Below are 21,042 nucleotides of genomic sequence, written 5' to 3' on the forward strand. Positions count from 1 at the left end.
CCTCATGCAGGGCGGTACAACAGTGTCGAAGTACAAAGACGAAAATCAAAATGCTGTTGAACAGTGCCGAAAATTGCTTCGAATACTGTTCTTAACCATCCCAAATCACTGACAAGTAAAACAATTCAAATCCACGAAGTTGAAAATTTAAAAATGGTCATTTTAATTGTTGTCGTTTGTTAAACAAACAAAAGTACCCAAGCGCCGCGGCTTCATAAACTTTTTGAATAAAATACCTCAGCAAATTGTCAAATTTTCTTCTCGGTTTCGCCCTAAAACAGTATTCAATCAAATTGCAAAAATTCGAAAACAGAACTAAAATATACTCATTTCGGCACGGAAAATACCCCCACCCCAATGACCTAATTATTCCTTGTTAATTTGAATCGATGAAAATTAAATCTTCGACATTTTAATTATGTTTCGATTATTAAATCAGTTAAGTAAGGTGATATAATAATATCCTCAAAGTTATCTTTCAAAAAACTTATCTTGGCCTCTTAAACACATTTTTAGTTTCGGCAATGTTAAACACTCGCCCCTTTCATGCTAAGCGGCTCACATTCAAGATGTCCGGTCCACGACAAAAGTTCTTTAGACAAGGCTTCATAAATTTTTCTGAACAAACTCAGCAAACAGTCAAATTTTTCTCGGTTTAGTCCAAATTTTTTAATATTTTCAATTTTCGGCACTGCTGAACATTTTTTCAGTTTCGGCGTTGTACTTCGTCACTGTTTAATGATGAAAGATGTTCTCAACAAAAAAGCTTGCTTTAATGAAACCATTTTTAAATGCTGGTTATCTTTAATTTCGATTTAAATTTTGGGCAATTTTATCACTTTTCTTCAATTTGACTTCAATAAGACATGGCGTCCTGTCTCCTATCTTGCCTTGGTAAGATCAAGGAATCATCATGAATATTGGGAGAAATTTCAGAGCCAAAACTTGTGAACGGAGAGAAACAAAATTGTCTGAAGCAAGTAATACTTGAAAAGTAAGTCAATCGATTTGCGATACTTCAAAACGAAACTACGCGAATGAGGGAGGTGATAGTTCTAATGACAGCTTAGCACCAATAATATTGCACAAACTGTAAGCTAAATAAAATATTCAAAGTACTGTTCAAATTACTGCGAGTATTTAGACATGCACGTACAAAACATAAAGGAAGAGCTTGATATAAATTTGATATCTAATTAGTTATTTGCTAGCTAAGGGATAGAACATATTGGCATTTTTAGACGTGTTATCACATTTGAATTCAGTAAAAAGAATTCGTCGGGCATGATTCCATTTTCATTCCCTTTTTTGCTTGCAATGTATTATTTTGCACTTGAGTTTCCCTTTCGTGAACCAGGGCGAAACCTTCGGAAAATTGACGTCGAAGATGATCCATTTGAGATCCCGTTCGTGCCCTGTATTGGGTTAGGGCGACCCAGATTTGTCGCTGACTGTGTTGCGTTTTCGTTCGACGCAACTCTGCCGCCGTTAGTTTCCGATGAACTCGCGTGGACCCCGTTTGTTGATATCCCTATTCCGCGGTTTGTATGGGAGTGACCATTATGGCGGATGACCTGAGGAGGTATTTGAGATGTTGATGCATGACCGTTCAGAGTCGGGTTTCTCCTAGGCGGCAGAGAAGTTCTTTGCTCGTCCATTCTCCCTAAAACACCAATGTTAACATTGATGAAATTTTAGAACAGCCAACACCTTTAAAATGTTTCATAGACCTTTAAAGGAAACAACTTCAATAAACTGATTTTTGTTTTCGTGTTTGGTACATATTGCTCCTCATACAGCAAAAATTTTCCTGGCTGACATTTTGATGAAAATTAACCATTTAGATCAGATCAACTAACATAATTACTACTGACACAAACCTACTAGCTCACGTTTCTTCGATTGAACCCTTGATCTTGCGTTTTAGAGAAAAGTAGATAAAAATACCAAAAACTGTCAACATTTCGAAACCTGGAATTTTCCTAAAATTCTCCATTGCTTTTTCTTAAACACAAGAACGTAACCGCTCGGCAGAGAAATTTCCTAGCAACGGTTCGTTCGATTGAACCCTTAATCTCGAATTTGGCGGAAAAGATTTTGAAAAAAAACTCCGAAAAACTCTAAGGTTCAAAAACACAAAAAACTTTCTAAGACCAAAACAAACTTTCTGCAAAACATTAGCGTATTCTTTATAAATTGAGAAAATACCAACACCGTTTTTCTGATTAAACTTTTCATCTCAGATTTAGTAAGGTAATTTTTGAGAAAAATTTTAAAAACAATTCCAAAAACAGGCAAAATTTAAAACACAGCCAACAGACAGCAAAAAAAGAGCCAATGAACGCAAGTTAACATATAAAAAATGCAAGAAAAATGTCGTAAAAGCTCTTTGAAATTTCAGAGAAATTGATATTTGACACTTTTTTGATTAAATTAACCCTATCTGAACACAGAGGTGAAGCTGAGCTTCGCAAACACAAGCGAGAACACGAAAAATCAGCTCTGTCAAAAGCAATAAAAAAAATAGAAAAAGCCTACTTTTGAACACATAGGCGATGCTGAGCTTCGCAAACAATAGCGAGAACACGAAAAAGCAGCTCTTTCAAAAGAACAAAAAAGTAAAAAAAAAAAAAGGCTACTTCTCGGAATCGATCTGCGACCGAAGAGTATCAGTCTCACGCACTAACCACTCAGCCACGGAGACTTAGAAAATCACAAACACTAGCCAAACAAAAAGCAGAGAAGCGATACTATGAAATTTCCAAATCTACAGATCTTCGATAACGTTGTAGTGACCTTTACAAATTGTTTGGCTATTCAATAGTGAATTTTGCCTTCGTTTTAACAACAAAAAAAATGATGAACTTAATCTAAAAACTCACAACTAAAACCGCAAAAAAAGCATGAAAACGCAAAAATTTGAGCATGAACAAATTTTAAGAGTTGAGAGTCTGAACTATGCACATCGACCCTTGCAAATTGTGCTTTATGGGCGATAAAGTTTTTCATAAAAAAAATTAGGGCGCCACCAGTTGTACAGTGACATTCACAAATTCTCTTCTTTCGATTGAATCTTTAATCTCAGATTTGGCAGGGTAGTTGGTTTCGACAAAAGGGTTCTCCAAAAAACTGTCTCAAGTTGAAAAAATAGACCTTTTAAGGCCAAAACTCTTTTTCCACCAAAAGGGCGTAGCAGCTTATACAGGGGAGATCTTCAGAACATGCACTTTCGGTCGTAGAACCGGTCATAGAACGTGCGGTGAAGTATAAAGAGGCTAGCTGAATATTCAGGAAAAAAGGTGAGTAGCTTTCCCTTCCATTGGTACCACAATTTTGAAAATCAGTTAAATAGTTCGAGAAAATTAAATTCTGCGGAAAATGCAAAATATTTCACAAGAGTCTCAAAAGATAATAAAAAAAAAACAAAAAACCGAAGCAAAAATTAATCAGAAAAGCACCTGTATTTGCGACTTTTTTTAGAAAAAAAACCAAATTGGATAACGTACTATGACACTACGGTCTGCATGTGTAAAGGAAATAGTTCACTAACCTGAGATCTGTATTCGTTGGATAGTGTTGAGGAACTCGTTTTCGGGCAGTGTCTCCGACTCCGGCAGAGGTGGCAGAACTGTACGTTGATCATCGAACCGATTGTCCTGACATCTCTCCAGAATATCCAAAAAACTAGACAGCTGCTGACCTCGTGTGAAATCTGAAAAAATTATCTTGATACTTTTTTTCACCATCTTGCGAAAAATTAAAAAATGTTTTAGTTCAAGTTTTCCAATTGTAATGGAATTCGCCAATGCTGACTGACTCCGAATTCAAACATATTTGATATCCTTGTAAATCCTTATAAAAACCGCTGACTGTAGATTTAAATTGATGTAACTTAATGAGGGTAGGGAAGAAGAACCGACCAACATTTGTCAATTAACTTAAGATCATTTGTGAGTAAAACGGGAATTAATGTCGTTTCACTCCCGGATACAGAAGTTGTTTTCCGTTCAAAGCTTTTACAACTATTAGTGAGTTCACTGTTTGCCTTGAGACTGAATAGGTTTTAAATTTGGAACTCTAGCACCCACCTAACACCTGTTGATTTCTGGGGGACGGAGTGAGACCCGGGAGGAGGTTGACCTCGCTGCGTTGATCGTTCATGCGGTAGCTCTGGTGTTTGGCAATCTGGTCAATGAGTTGTTCTGGACTCATCATCAGAGACGAACTATTGCATGGTACTGGTGATGACAAAGCACTTGGTTCTTTTTTAGATGCAGCCGTTTTGCTAGTCGACGGCGTCAAATCATATGATTCTGTTGGAAAACAAATCAAAACTGTCACCTTAAGCACTGAAATACCTTCCACAAATAATATCCTCATCTGCTATCTCATCTGACTGCCAAGCCAAATTATCCAATTCTATATTAACTTTCCTAGTAAATTTTTGGGAGAAACCATGGACAGAAGGGCCGCATGACAGAAGTTATATCAGTCCATCAGATTTCAGCATGAAAATGAAAGAAAAAGTGACAATTCAATCAATTTAGGTTTAGACAATTGAGATGTTTTTGACCGGTTGGAACTTCTCCTAATCGGCCCTTCTGCCTTGAGATTAAGCCCCTAAGTATTGATGACAAAATACTAACTGGTAGCTCTTAGCTGAATGTGAGATTTCGTCTCCGCTCCTACTTCAGAGGTCACACTGGCTTTACTATTCAATCTGTCCAATGACACTCTCTGCTCGTCTATTCTTCCCACACTTTGTGCTTTGGTGATCAAGTCGTAGAGAGACTCGCACTCTTCAGCTCTGAAAGGGGGCTGTTTAGATCCATTCTTCGACCCACCCGCCTTTCTTCTCGCGGCAAGCACGAACGGATCGAATTCAAACTCGGATCCAGCTCTCGAGGCCCTCTGAAAATATATAATGATTTCATTTTGAACAATGATTTCATACTGGATCGCGGCAGACAAAAATCCTGCAACCGCTGATAGGACCATGTAGAGAATTAGTGGGTGGCTAGCAAAAATGGAGATTCAATTATCGGATGTGAACTTAATTCACTTTCGATCATCAAACCAAGACACAATTTCGACTAAGAAATTTTCAATACATCATTCTCCTTTTGGAACAGTGATCAATATCGTCGCTGAAGCTTAAATTAAAGCTAAGCCATGCAAAAATAAATTCAAATTTAGTACTTCGCGGAAAAGGCATTTAGCGATTTTGTTGCCTTGCCCTTAAGCCATCAGGCGGTTTCTAAACCTTATTACGCACAGAATACAACGTAATCCATTGTACCCATTGTAAACAGACAAGAAACTGCAATTCACAACTTCGCATATGCACAATGCGAAGTTGCACAAATCCAAGAAACTGCAATTCACAGACAAGAAACTGCAATTCACAACTTCGCATATACACAACAAAAGGCCATTTATATGCTTCTGTGCAAATTTTGCACAAAAGCATATATATGGCAGTCAGTTTTGAAACGGAGATTCAAGAAATACAAACCGGAAATGATCTTTGCAAAAGTATTAGCTTCCTGCAAGATAAAAAACTCCTCTATAAAGCATCTCTATAACAAGCGTCAAATGTTTTCTCAACTGCGCCTTATTTTCTTAAATGTTTAACGGACACTGATAAGTTAATACCATTTAGCAATAATTGATTTTTACTAAAGCGGATAAAACGCATGCTATTAAATTACCATATAGCAATAGAACTGCACACTTTTTAAAATGAGCACAAAAATGGAGCGCTGAAATGTGTGATTTGGGTTGAAGAAAAGTAAGCTCGCGTTAAAAGTCTTTGTTCGTATGAAAACGCTCTTTCCATGTAATATAGTTTCGACGTAATAAAATTTCATTTCGCATACACAAACGAAAGCTTCATCTGCTGATTGTAAGATGCTTTTATTTTCAAATATATAATATCCAACAACCGAAAACTGAAAAAGCGCGAATAAATATCACTGCTTTCCCGAAGCAACACACGGCCTGAATAAATTAATGCACTTAGTTCATCTGGCAAACAATTATGCTACTCGAATTTCATTGAAAAATCTAAGTTTTATCCTCCACTTTTCTCTCCATTTCCACTATTGCTATTGGAACGCGTACTTTGCTTTACTTCTAACAAAAGAAATCGAAGTAAGTTTCAGAAGAAATCAGAAGTCAAACTGCCAAAATATGAACTTGAGCATAAAAATCACACGAATCACAGAAGACAACTTACTTCAATAGTCAGTTAAAAAAGGCAGCTTTTTGTTAATTGTAATGACTTGGAGAAACAAATCCATTCTTTCTTTCGCTAGCAAAAAACCTAAGTTGTACTTTAGTTGACCTATCAAAAGCATTTGACACTGTTGATCACCAAATCCTATTGCAAAAATCTGAAAGAAATGGCCTTTGGGGAGCTATCTACAATATGTTAGTGTCTTATCTTTCAAATAGGAGTCAAGCAGTGTTTACCAAAAATGGGAAAAGCAACTTCGAGAATATGGACACGGGAGTGCCACAGGTCTCCATTATGGGACGAAGTTTTCTTTCTTTATATAAATGATCTTCCTAAAATTCGGAAACTGCTCATATAGCAATTTTTTCCGATGACACCAAAATATACGATAAACTAAAAAAAAATCTCTCCGATCTTAAGAACAACTCCGTGGATGAGCTCAAAGTAATTAACGGAGATAAAAGGAAATTGATGAGCTTTGCATCCAAATCAACGTCAAATAAAATCAATTTGGGAATCATTGAATTGGAAAAAGTCAATCTATCAAGTATCTGGGTATATATTAGGATGAAAAGTTAACATTCAAAAATCATATCAATTTCGTAATAACCAAACTAACTTCAAACATATCAGTTCAAAGCGCTCTCAAAAACTTCTGAAACTATACAGACTTATAATCAACCAACTCTTCAATACGGTGTTCTACTTCAAAGTTCTACATGCAAAACGAATGTAAAGAAAGTCAAATGGTCTCAAAAAAAATCAACAGATTCATTTTCTCAATGAAAAAAAAAATCCGTCCCTAAAGGAAATTGCAGATAAATATAACATTTGTACAATAAAAGTATTGCATGTCTACGAATTTTCTTGAAACTTTTAAGCAAAATATTGACAAGGAGAATTATGCAAAGACATGAAAAATTAAAAACTTTCAAGACGGTATTTGATACAAAAGAAACAATATATTTTTAGATGCAATACACGAAACAAAATCATCCAAAGAAATGAGATCCAGTCAAGGCAGAAAAAATAATTCCACTCCAGTCAGTAAAACTGGACAAAAAAATTTGAAAAGACATCTGCAATCTCACTCAAAGTAATGATCAAAGTTTCATGCACAAATTTTGAGATAACTTCATTCAAGAGAAGGACATTGGGGAACATATTCTTTGATAGTGGTATAATTTCGTAATTCGAAAATGCATTTTTTTTGGTTTAGCTATTTTCTTTTGGATTGAAACCCACTTAGCTTTAACCTTATTAATTAACTAAAATTAATACGCGTAATAACAACATTACACAGAGGCTAAGTTGCGCTTCGCATACCCAAGCAAAAACAATATCGAAACGGCTACTGGAAAAAACTGAATGAGTAAAACTTTGAGTCTACAAAATTTCTTAAGTGACGCACGCCAATCAGGAGTCTACATAATTGCTAAGTGACGCAAGCCAACTATGACGCATTAGCAGTAACAGTCAATTTGAAAAGAAATTTGCCCACCAACATACCTCAATTTATAAAGCGGACGCATTTTAACTAGTATACGAAAAAGTTCATTCAAAAATCCGACCCTGCCCAGGTTCGAACCCTCTTATTTTGCTGCTGGTCTCCTTCCCTACCTCTACGCTACAGAACCATGATATCTTCAAGCTAAAGTGCTATTTGTAATATAATAGTCTGTGTTAAAATCCATAGCATTGCCTGTACTTAATATCTGGATCAAAACGAACCGTTTCAAAATGAACACATTTTATCGCAACAATATTTGCGTCACAACAATATTTGCGACTTAGGTTGGGGAAAAAAGATAGTTCATACTATAACACAAGCATTGCTTGTGTAAACAGGACCTAACACTAGCCGAAAATAAAGAAGCAACATATGCTATTAAATTTCCTATGCTTAAATAAGCTTAAATATGAATAAATTGAAATATACCGAAGTGCCACCAAATGAGCACTTTTATTTGCGAAGTGTATTATAATCTTCGTAATAATACACTTCCCTTCGCATGTGTAATAATCATTTACGGTTATGAATTTGTCCATGTACCAAATTGAAACAAATCTATTATTACAATGCTGATTTAAATTAACCGGACAAAACCCGTTAAACTTGAAATCTAAGACCCGTTTTTCTCAAATTGGGTTGAGTTTAGGTGAAAACTTAAGAAGACAAAACTTGCTTAAAATTTTAGCAGAGTTAATACAGTGAAATTTGTTTTACGAAGTTCGGGCCCGAAATTTTATCCCAAAAATGGGTCATTTTGGCTTTTCTTAGTTAATCAAAAATTACGCCGAAAATACCCGGTCGATCACAGACATAATTATATCAAAGTGAGCCCCTTTCGTAGCCCAACAAACTTTAAGAAGGGTATAATCTCCAAAATTTTGTATAAGTTAATTTATTTTTGTTTGATAGACAAAAAAGGTCGTTTTTACTATATAAAATACCAACTTTTTATTTGAAAACTATTTTTAAACAATTTGCAATTTTTTTTGGAGAAAATTCCCTTCATAAAGTTTGTTGGGCTACGTAAGGGGCTCACTTTGATATAATTATGTCTGTGTCGACCGGGTATTTTCGGCGTAATTTTTTATTAACTAAGAAAAGCCAAAATGACCCATTTTTGGGGTAAAATTTCGGGACCGAATTTCGCAAATTACACCGTATTATTTCTGTTAAAATTTTAAGCAAGTTTTGTCTCCATAAGTTTTCACCTAAACTCAACACAACTTGAGAAAAATGCGTTTTAAATTTCGAGTTTAACGTGTTTTGTCCGGTTAATTTAAATCAGCACTGTAAAACAGTTCAAAATAAATCAATGAAAACTGCCCTACACCCATGTGCAATTTCATTTTCATTTTCTGACTTTCGATTCTAGACTAACTTTAATCTGAGGGCTTCTGAAAAACAACGGCCCCTGGACCTCTTTCACTGGTGTTCTCGGCTGCACGTCAACCTCATTCTTCATTTCAAATTTCGGATCAACTTCAGAGTGATGGAAGCCATTTTGTTGAGGCTTTGCTTCGATGTTTGTTTTGTCCTTCATAATGTTTCGCTGAACTGATTGTTTGTACTGTGTGTGCCCGTTTATACCATTATAAGCTTCGCGACTATTGGCTGTGATATGCGAATCGGAATAGCTGCATTTGGGCAATATTTGTTTCTTCGCTCCGTTCTGTGATTGGCTGTGGCATTGTGTTCCATTGGAAATTGTATTTCTCTCCTCTCGTGTTGCGTGTGGAACCTCAGATTTTATTGATCTAAAAATTGAAAATTTATGTCACTAGGGCATGAAATTTGCTATTTTGGGATAAGTCTAAATTTCTAGATTATTTGACCCACTGTCAAGTAGTGCATGCTTTTTACACTTCATTTTCAAACAATTTACTTCAAATCCATACAATATCCTCGCAATTACTTTGACACACACATTCCCACACAGATTTATTATGCATATACCATAGGACTGAACAATAATCTAACACCAACTGAATAAATTTTATTTTTGATTTTTTGAAATTTTTTTCAACTTACACGTCTAGATCTGTGATATTAACTTCACAGTGTTCAGTGAAGTTAGCAGATGAGAATATGTTTGAGGCAGAGACTGGTTGCGTCTTATTTCCCAGCATGGTCGAACAGTGGTCGAAATATCCCCCTCCTTTGTTCTCACTTTCACCACCGCCACCAACACCATTAATAGTAGTTCCTTTAGTATCAAATTCATCCACACTGTCATCTAGATCAAAGTCGTTGTTTGTTTGCTGCTGAATATTTTCAATGCAATTCGCCTCGTAGGCAATCGCGTCTGATATTTCGACACAGAGCTCGCCCGCTAGCTTGTAACCAATTACATCCCGCAGCTAAAACGAACAAAATATCACATTTGTCTTTTTCCTTCGAGTTACAAGCTGTGGTGTCATCAATTAAACCATTGGTAACAAGGGGAGAAGATGACGAGTAAACTTTCAGTTTTGAAATACTTTGTTCTGTAATTTTTAAGACTTAGGTTAAAGTGTTTATTGAGGACAGTTCCATTAATAGAATGAGTGATATTGAGTCTGAAACGAATGCTTATTATACACATAGTAGAGCTAGAGGTATTTTTTCATCTATTAACTGCCGGGACTAAGTATATAATAAATACCGAAAAACTTTCATTTCATTGTTTGCAGAAAAACTTTCTGATGCGACAATTCCCTTATTCCCGGTAAAAAAATTCAATTTCTTACATGCTAAAAAAAAGAAACAGGGTACGACAGAGACTCAAACCACACACCTTACCGTGCAAAGGCAACCACGTTTCCTCTAGACCAAGTGGAAGTGAGTGAGCATGGAAGTTATTTAGGTTCAACAAAGCAAAAGTTTCTTTTCTAGCTGACTTGCAAATAGATTGTTTTTGGAAAAAAGGCTAGTTCCCGACTAAAAGACTTTTTTCGCAAGTTTGACAGTGTTTCATACGGAATACCAAAATTATTTTTAAAAATTATATTTTCGATTAAAATTTAAAACACTAATTCATTAAATGAGTTCAACGTGAAGAATGCTCAATTTCACGATTTAGGTGCCCAGTTAGTTGAGTAGTACTACAACTAGAAGAGCCCTCAGAGCATTTTAAATTATTACACAGAGGCGAAGCTGAGGTTCGCACCACTTGCGATACAAATGAAGGAAGCCGCTAAGTCGGAAAAAAGTCGAAAGTGTCGGTAAAACTAGATTGATCAAATTGAATAAGGCTAGTTTTGTAACAAAAAATGCACAGACAATAGAATGAGTAATAAGCATCAAAACAAAACTTATCAATCGATTACACAGCCGAAAATACCTCTGCAGAAACCCTTACATGCGACAAAAAATCAACAAGACTTCAGATTATAAAAAGTCTCCTTCGTCCTAAAAACTTAAAAACCCCCCTCCTCCACAAAACTTAAAAACCTCCCTCCTCCTTAAGAACACGCACAAAAAAATTATCTAATTGTCAAACAAAACAATATAAAACCCGTAAGCCGATTTAATAAAGGCGAAACCTATTGAGCCGGAAAAAAAAAGAAAAAAAATTTAGGACTTTTAAAAAGTTATGAAGTCCCCCTCACCCACAAAACACAGACACGCTCACAGACTTTTTTCACTCGTCAAAAGACGCAATATGAGGCCATTAAGCCGTCACAGGCGTTTTTTTATTACCTCCAGGCTAAGTGTGCCGGGAACGCTAAGAATATTGATGAACATTATGATCTGAACTTAATTGTACCATTTCTAGTTTTGACCATTCTGTGAACAAAGTTATTCACGGGAAAACAGTTAAGTACCCCATTGCAATACCCTTGCTTATCGCAAGCGTAAAGAGTTTCTTATTGCTGGGTAAATTAACCCTGTATGAAAAAAAAACTGCTGACTTGTTATTTGAATCATTCGAAAAAAAATTGGTGGTTTTAGGGATCTTTGAATTTCGAGAACATTTAATGATTGACACTTTTTTGAGAAAAATTATCCAATTTCAAAAACTGGATCAATAGGTAAACTTTTGTCCGCTGGCAAATCTGCAAATGAAATTCGACTTTCGAACTAGAATTCGATCACATTTTTCATGACTTTTACACTTTTGCTGTTCGATTGTGGTGTTTGCCTTTCTTTTATTAACAAAAGAAATGAATTGACCTAAAAAAAACTTGCGCTTTCGTATTTAGAGATCGCATTTTGCCTAACTTATTATAGCAAATGAAGTTGAATTAAACCTATAGCTAAGTGCACTCAGAAAATCGTTATTAAGTGTAAATACACTTCTGTAGTTATTAGAGCATTTTAAGACTTCTTCCTAAAAGAAACAAAAAATAACAAGACCTATATAAGAGCCAACGTTTAACAACTCAAAAACAGTAAACTTTGCTTAAATGAAAAGAATTCCCATGTTTTGGAAATGAAGTCAACAAAAAATCAGCAGAGAAAAGGTAGTCCGACACAACTCGCATTTGCAAAAAATATCGACTTCCAAGCTTATTAAAAAAACAAAGGTCCGACCGGGACTCCAACGACTGAAACAATTGAGACGGCGCCTGGAAGTTATTGACGTTTCACAATAATGCAAGGTCAATTTCTTAGATTTGTAAGATAAGTTGCTTTATTTCCCGATTATAAGTACACTTGCTCTCGCAAGTGAATAAATGGATGCAATTTTGACATCAAAATGTGGTTAAATGACAAACAATAATTCTCAAAAACATTCGAAAAATTGACGTTTTGATCTTTAACAATGGTAAGAATTTGGAAAGAAAAATATTTCTTTGAAATTTATTACTGTTTAGATTATCTGAATATGATGTTTTTTCAGTTGCTGTTGTTAATCATCTGATGTTGAAAATCTCAGAAATACAAAATATATTTATTAGAGACATTTAGTATTGATTATATTATACTTTTGATGTACATGTGTTTCGGGTGGACCTTATGTAGAGGCATGCAAAAAGCCTTTCCTCTATCCCTTCCTGTATTATCTAAATATCATGACTAAATTTATCTGATTTAGTTTAAAATTGGCAAAATAGGCATTTACTTTTTTATATTTACAAGCTAACATGAAAATTGGAAACAGCTATATTAGTAGCATTTCTTTTTTAAAACTGAATCAAGTTGCAAAACGAATTTGAATGCATGGTGGTAATGTTGCTGTTAGTTTTGAATAAGTAACCGCTTTTAGCTTTAAATGCTACCATAATTATTCTCTTCAGCTAAGTTAATCAATGCATCCATTAAAAATGGTTGTTTTGTTCATCCTTTACCTTCTGTGTCAAACTCTGGTATAGCTGGGCGTAATGAAGGGATTTCTGCAGTTCCCCCATTAATCGATACTGTTGGCACATGAAGCAGTACATGTGACTTTCTCCCACGCTAAAACCAAATCAAAGCCAATTTACTCCTACTTTTTCACTTTCAAACGGCTAAAAATTCCAAATAAGAAAACACGTACTCGTTCTTTAAAAAAATAAAATACACACTTCTACACCACTTCCTGTTTTGAAGGACGGATGAAAAAAGTAAACAAATGATATCTCAGGAGTATTGAAAGTGAACACTCACTCGTCCCCTATAGACCTGACCAAATCCAGGTACTTCAGGCTTAAGTCGATCGCCGCTTCGTCATCTTCTAATAAATGCATCACATTAGCCAGACTGTACAAGGCCTTTGCTTTCTTTGCAGTATCATTCAACTGTTCGGCTAAATAGAACGCCTCTTGGAACGAGTCGGCAGCCTCCATGTAATTCTTCATTGAGCAATAGATGAATCCCAAGAAGCTTTTGGAGCTCTGCTGAATGACTTGATCTCCAAACTCGAGGCTAGTTTGAAGACACTGAAAAACAACAAAGCATTCAACACAAAAGACAAAAATATGGCAAAACAATATTCATGTCCATGAGACTCTTGCCACAGCAAACTTACAAAAAAAATTCAAACCTCCAACCAGTAAACATGTATTTTAGGTTATATGCGGCGAAGGCATACAAAAAGATCCAAAATGCATGAGTAATCTCCAACCGGAAAGAACGTAAGCCGTACTTTAAGGTGACAGAGTATAACTCAGATTCGGAAATGTCTTCAATGACGTGAGGCAAAAAGAATGTTGATACGTAAATTATTGAAATAAAAAAAAATTAAGAAAAATTGAATTAAAAAAGTCAAAAAGCATCGGCCGTACAACTTGACAGAGAGGCAAAGTTGCCTTTCACAAACATAATCAAAGGAATTTTTTCTATCCTCCTCCCACCCTCACACACAAAATAACGTACACAGTACAATGCATTTTGAGCAGGAATAATTCGACGCCTACGCGTCAACAGAAAGTCAGTAAACCCCGAGCATTACTTATCCCAAATTGGCAAAACAATTGAGAAATAATTCGCAAATTGGTGAAAAAATTTTATTTTAACTTGAGCTCATTAGCTTTTAGATGATATTCATTTAAAAAATGCATCTAAGGAGGTTAAAGAAGTCGAAATATGTCAGCAGATTTAAAAAAAACCCAAAAAGCTATTTAAAAGGTACAATACAACGCTACATAATTCGCAGCTACTAACGTATCAATTAGACCAAAAAGCCTACCTAAATCAATTTGAAAAGATATCCAAGCCAAATTATTTTTCCCTTACTCGTTAACGAAAAAAAAACCCAGACCTATATAAGAGTATTCGTTCATGGCTCTTCAAAAAATTTTCATAGTGATCAGAACGTTAAAAAAATAAATTATCGGACTTCTGTGCCTATACTCAGCAGACATAGCCAACGGACAGTTGGAAAAGAGTCAATGAACGAAAGTAAACAGAACAAATACGGACTTATTTTGAAAAAAATTCAAAATTCGAAGAAAAAATAGATGGCCTTATATCTCTTTGAAATTCTAGAACATTTCATGATTGACCATCAACGTATTTTCAGCCTGAACAAAAAAACGGAAAAAATCATCGCGACCTATATAAGAGTCCGATCTACGTTCATCGGCTCTTAAAAAAACAATATATCTCAAGCAAAGTATCCTCTACAAAAATTTTACAAATGACTCCGCAAGTTGAACAAGACTGCTCGTATCAGTGCAAAGCCCTGAATTTTCCGACTGCCTTTTAAGATCTATGGAGCAGTAATCGCTTATAAACTGATACATGTTTTTGAAAATCATTCGTCCACACACTATGTAAAACACAAAGTGATCTAATTCGCATGTAGCAAAGTCATAAATATACCAATAAACGATTTATAAGACGGATAAAATATCCGCTTATGCTTTATTGACAACCTTTAAACCTTTCTAAATTTGCAGAAACAATCCCCAGTCGGATTCGAACAACAAGCCTTGGCTTTCTCAAGCAGATGTGTTACCTTTACACCAGATAGTCCTGTGGGTTGATTAAACTCAAAGTTATAACTAGCAGGCAGAAAAAGAACTAGGTTCAAAAAGTTTGAAAAAAAAAAACCTTCAGAAAACATTATTCAAGACTTTTCTCAGAAAATCAAAAAAAGTCTTGAATAATGTTCTATGTGCGGAAACCAACGTCCAGAAACACAATCGACGGCGACTAGGAAAATTCAAAAAAAAAATAACAAGTGGCAACTGAACCGACAAAACTTGCATAATTTCCTAAAGAACCGAAAATATCATTGTTGTCACTTTGAACTATAAATTCTGTTCTAAAAATTTAAACGTTTTGTTCGATCCGTTACGAAGGATAAAATTTAGGCGTACCTTGAAACGACTCCAAATTAAGTCCCTAATCCAAAAATTTATGAGCCAAATCCATTTAAGTCGAATAAAACTTTCAAGAAAAAAAAATAGAAGAATATACGAAGTCAAGACAAGTAAAATTACAAATGGCAAGAGTAATTCAAAACCCTAAAACTAAAAAGAAAATTGCGTATACAAAATCAATTCTACGATATGTCAACTAAGCCGACAAAACATAAGTGGACAAAGAATAGGCCGGAAAACTTCCAGTTTCAAGTTATCCAGGTTGGGTGCTGAAGACGCATAGAATTTGAATTCATTTTAAACCAAGATACAAATGATTCTGTTCATCAAAATGCTAATCCGAAAGAAGCCTATTTTCCGATTTGATAACGCTTGCTAATCGCAAGCTTAATAAATTCGAAAATTTTCAAAAGCTCTTGAGTTTCGATTTTTTTTTTCATTTTTTTTGTTGATTATACTTTTGATTGAGTGTTGTTACACAAAAAATAAGCTACACTTTAAAAACAAAAGCGAGAAAACGGCGAAAAATAGCTGTACAAAGATTTTAAAAGAAAGAAAAGCGAAAGAACAGAAAAATCTAAAATGAAATAAAAAAGGGTCAAAGAAACAGGGAAAAATAATAACTTTCGCAAAAAATTGCCAATATAAATTTCTAGTGAAAAACATAAGCTTACAGCTCTGTGAAAGACAAGAAAAGTTATAATTGAAAGTTTTTGAAAAAAAATTACCAAGTTGAGAAAACTGGATCAATCCGTAATTTTTATGCTGCTGGTAGATCTAAAATTAAAAACTGACTTTCAAAACTAGACGTTGATCACGTTTTTCTTGACCTTTGCTGTTCAATAGTGGAGTTAATTTTTTTAAGAACGAAAGCATTTGACTGAGCTTAAAAAGTCCTAATTCAAATTGCTAAAAAAAATACCAAATACAAGCATGAACAAACTTCAACTTAATTTCCTGAAAAACCAAAAAAAAACATCACCTATATAAGAGTCTTCCTTAGGTTCCTTGACTTTTATAGACTAGCCACCCAATAACAGATGTTAGTTATTTGCCAATCCTAATTGATTTTATTGCAAGTTCGGTTTAGAAAAGTGATTCGTAATAAAAATGAAACGTTTTTTTTATGCGTCAATTGTGCTTATTTCGGAGAGCGTATTTTGCCTTTCTTTTGACAAAAGAATTTGGATTGGGAAACACTTTCCCTGAAAAAAATCAATTCGGCCTCTGAAAAAAATTAAGTGTTCTTATGGCTTATTTTCCCGTAAATCGTATTTTATGTATGAACACAGAGGCAAAGCTGCCCTTCTCAAACACAAGCGAGGAAAATGCAAACAGAGCTCTAAATAGGCAAAACAAAAGTAAGGAAAAATTTTTTTTTAAAAACCTTGAAAAAAAATAGTGAGATTAGGAGTGTCACTTTCTCACATCTACTCTACGGCCGCTCGTAATTTCATTAACACTAGCCACCAATGAAGCAGATGAAGTTTCTATCAAAGTGCCAATGCTGCGCAGCAAAAATCCGACCAGTTAATGAGGAGTCTCAAGTCCACACATCTGCACCACAGTCACTTGGAAGTGAACCAGTAGCCCAGCTAATGCTGGATCACCTGTTTTAATATTTTGTAGCGAGACGAAAATGAGTAATTTTCAAAAAAAAATCAAAAAAATTTACGCAAAGTCCTAGTGATTTCTCTGCTAGTGATTTGCCGCTTATTAAAAGGAGAAAACAACTACTCGTTCTTCCTATTGAAGTCTTTATCTTAGATTTGGCGTAGCAGTTTTTGAAAAAAAAATGATATCATAGTTAGCTAGTAGTGCTCGAGATAAGTGATGAAAAAAACGGTAAAATTTCAACAACAAAAAAATTGATTTTTCTGAAAATCATATCAGCTTGTCTGCAAGTAAATAAGGAAAAAAGATTGCGCAGGAAAAATCTGAGGATCATATTAGTTTCAATGAACTATCAACCTCAGAAACAGCAGAGTTTTAGAAAAAACAAGAATAAGTCTCCAAAAAACGAGCAAAAACTCAAAAATTGGATGCTTTCTAAGGCCGTATTTTTTTTCCAAAACGCAGGGCATAGCCACTTGCGCATGAAAGATTTACATAACTAGTTTTTTGATATTGGTTAAACCCTTAATCTCCGATTTGGCAGGGTAGTTATTGGGAAATGTTTTAAAAATTAACCAGAATCTCAAAAACTGAGAATATTTGAGGCGGTAAGTTTTTTCTACCAATTTTGGCGAATAGCCGATTAAGATGGTGAGATCCCTATAATTTGTTCTTTTGATTGAAACGCCCATCTCAGATTTGTGCAATTAATATTTGAGAAAAGGAAAAAAATTCAAAACAAATAGGTCAAAAAGCCCTCTTGACATTTCGAAGGCCGTAGAACGTGGGGTAAAATGAAAAGAGACTAGCGAAATATGCAAGCACATATAAGAACACCCGGTTTTTCCATGGTTACCTATTTATTTGTCATAGTGTTAGACATTGAGTGGGCAACCAATAGAACGTCGTTTATTTACTGCAGATAAAGCTTAAAAGTTTCACAGAATATCTTGAATCTGATTTTATCAACACTTTATTTTTTGTACAATTGTAATTGTATTTCTGAAGAAATGATTTTTTATTTCTTTTTAAGTCGGTCTTTCAAAGCTTAACAAACACAATTTTTTATTATTCTCAGGTTTACATTACGAGAAGCTTTGAAAACAGTAGCATCAAAACGAAAGCCTTAAAACGCTAGGAAAAAGATTGGTTTTTGAAACTGTAGCATCAAATACCTCTTTGAAACGCTATAAAAAGATTAAAAATATATATTAAAGATAAAAAAATAATGGAGATAATTGAATCCATCGAAATGATTATATTCTACAACTAAAAATTGATAAATAGCTTTAAATTTGTTGAAAAAATGACAGCTTTGCCAGAAACTTTTACACAGAAAAAATGGCATTTAGCTTGACAAAATAAGGAAGGACGCCCTTGGAGCCGAAAACCTGGATCTAAAAATTTTCCTTAAACTTTACTGAAATTCAGCTCAATTGCAGGTACTCTTTTAACTTCTGCTGAATACACAATCAAAAGCAAGTAAAGAAAATTCAGTCGACAAAACGTCAACAAGCCAACAGAAAAAAGAACTCTCAGTGAATTCGAAATCGAAAAAAAATTATGCCTCTTTCAATTTGAAGAAAATTTTATTATTGTTACTTCTTTCATAAACCTAACATTTCTAACAAACACTTAGAAAAAAGTCAAAGAACGCAATGAAACAAAAAACGACCGACTCAATTTTTGGAAAAAAATTCAACCTTCAAATTAAAAGAAAAATACGGCCTTAAAGAACTATTTGAGATGGACACTCATTTGATTAATATAACTCAATTAGAGAGTACTTGATCAAAATATATATTTTACATTCCGCTAGGAAATCTAAAAGTTCAAATCCTCTTCGAAACTAGAAGTCGTTCTTGCGCCAATTCTGCTTTCAAAATTGGAGAGCAAATTTTGCTTTTCATTCAGCAAAAGAATTTGGATTATGACAAACTTTTTCCTGAAAAAAAAATAACTCTTCACTAGGTTCACTGACACTTATTAATTAAAATCATATTTCACTCAATTCAAATTTCAAAATCTATTTGAAGTCATTCACGTTTTGGCGCCATTCTCACTTTTTTGGAGAGCGTACTTTGCCTTCCTTTTAGCAAATACTTTTGAGTTAAACTTTGAGAAATCAAATTTCGCACCGCAAAAAATCAAAATCGAGCATGAACAACTTGCCCATTTCCTATTTTAAAAAATCAACAAGACATAAATTTCTTGACTACTTTTTTCATTGACACTTGAAAAAGTTTTTAAAAAAGATGTTCACAGATTTTAAAAAAATTAGCTGCCGATTATAAGACACTTGATATCGCAAGTGTAATGAATAACTGACTTCTAGTTGGCAAGAGAGTGCTTCCTCCAGGTGGCCTAACTTAAAGTAGACGTGTGACAGAGTTCCACTGACTTTTCCCACCAAGGGCGCATCTTTTGCCACTCCTACGATCGCTTTGTACCTCCTGAAAACACATCGCGTATAGTCTATAGGTATTCAGCCCCGCTTCACGGGTATGAATCATTCTGAAACTAATGAATTTGGATTATGACAAACTTTTTTTCTGAAAAAAAATCAAGTCTTTTGTAGGTTTTTTTGAATCTTTAATCGAAGGTTTGATTCTACTCGTAACAAGAAGACTGAATGCTATAAACATACAGAAAATAAGACACAGCTTGATGAAGATGTATGTCTACTTCCGCCTTTGTTGTCTCTTCCATCACTTCCATATGTTTGGCACGTTTAAACTCAGTCTGTCCAAGGTGATAGAGGGCAATTTCGATGAAAGCATCGTGCTGCTTCTTTTCTGCTTTGCGGAGCAGTTCTTGGAACATCGAGCAAGCATCTTCGAAGCTATTCATCATCGAGAGAGATATGCCTATCCTGGCACTGGAAAACGCTTCCTTCTCGAAGTCGTTCAAATGCCTGAAGTTGAAACATTTTGAGTACACCAAAATTCAGTTTACAAAGAACTTAACTCCACCTATCGACCTATATGAACGAAACTTCTTGAGCTGTAAATAAATCATAACTTACCTGGCAAGCTCAAGCTGATAATGCGCATACTTCAGAGCTTTTTCATATGTTCCAATGTTATGATAGATAACCCAAAGCTTATGATAAATAACATTTAGCACGTTCACATCATCAGTTCCTTGTACAATTGCAGCTTCGTAAAACCGTGCCGCATCACTCCATCTTCTACCATCCATTAATTTTTCGCCTTCTATTGCTAGCTGCATACAGGCATCCATTCTGAAATATGCATTAACACTTGAAACACTGATCAAGTTCACAGTTAGACCAAATTGAGAAAAAGCCCTCGGCGGGTTAAGTCTCTTCTAATTAACTGGGCTACTTGAGGCAGCTTATAACAAAGTTTTCGGAAAAGTGTTCTCCTACAGAAAAACTGTTCAAATAGTACAAAAAAACTGGTGTCTTCAGACCCGTAAAAAACTGGTAAGTAACTCAGGTCACAAATTGAGACTTTTAGGGAGGGTAATTCACATCTTTTACAGTCATTCGATTGAAAAGTTTTGATAAGATTCCTTTTATGAATTGTCCTAAATAGTTTTTTTTTTAAAGAAAAGGTCAATTAAAATGGGCCCTTCCGTCATGCGACGGTACGTGCACAAGTTGGATAGATCCGTACTAACGCTATATAAATACATCGGCAAAATTTTATAAATAAATCAAGTCGATATTAATGCATCAAGACAATTGTCAACTAAAATCTACCCTCCTTGATTATAGCACAGATAGAATTGTCTATATTGGATGTATTTTTAAGATTTTTGCACCCCCTAAGGCAGAGGATTGCACTCCTTAGAAGTGTTGTTCTTATAAAGTTTATTGTGTCCGAGTATGATTCGTTCCGTTTTTCGCTTAGTTTCTCTGCTAGTTTCTGGATGTTTTTTAGAGCCTGGTGCTGCTCCTTCGGTACACGCAAAAATTAGTGAAA

General features: G+C 34.8%; 1 protein-coding gene across 1 annotated transcript; it reads right to left on the reverse strand.

Moving 5' to 3' along the window:
• Positions 1-637: 637 nt before the first annotated feature.
• Positions 638-20,332, reverse strand: LOC134840304 (G-protein-signaling modulator 2-like). The gene is made up of 11 exons (XM_063856056.1): positions 20,118-20,332; positions 19,740-20,006; positions 19,422-19,545; positions 13,320-13,591; positions 13,022-13,130; positions 9,780-10,108; positions 9,130-9,505; positions 4,647-4,911; positions 4,089-4,313; positions 3,551-3,712; positions 638-1,663 (listed from the first exon to the last, which is right to left on the reverse strand). Exons 1-11 carry the CDS (start codon positions 20,321-20,323, stop codon positions 1,323-1,325), a joined length of 2,676 nt encoding a protein of 891 aa, XP_063712126.1. The 5' UTR covers positions 20,324-20,332; the 3' UTR covers positions 638-1,322.
• Between the last annotated feature and the right edge of the window lie 710 nt (positions 20,333-21,042).

This window comes from Symsagittifera roscoffensis, chromosome 2 (assembly GCF_963678635.1).
Source record: "Symsagittifera roscoffensis chromosome 2, txSymRosc1.1, whole genome shotgun sequence".
Classification (NCBI taxonomy): Eukaryota; Metazoa; Xenacoelomorpha; order Acoela; family Convolutidae; genus Symsagittifera; species Symsagittifera roscoffensis.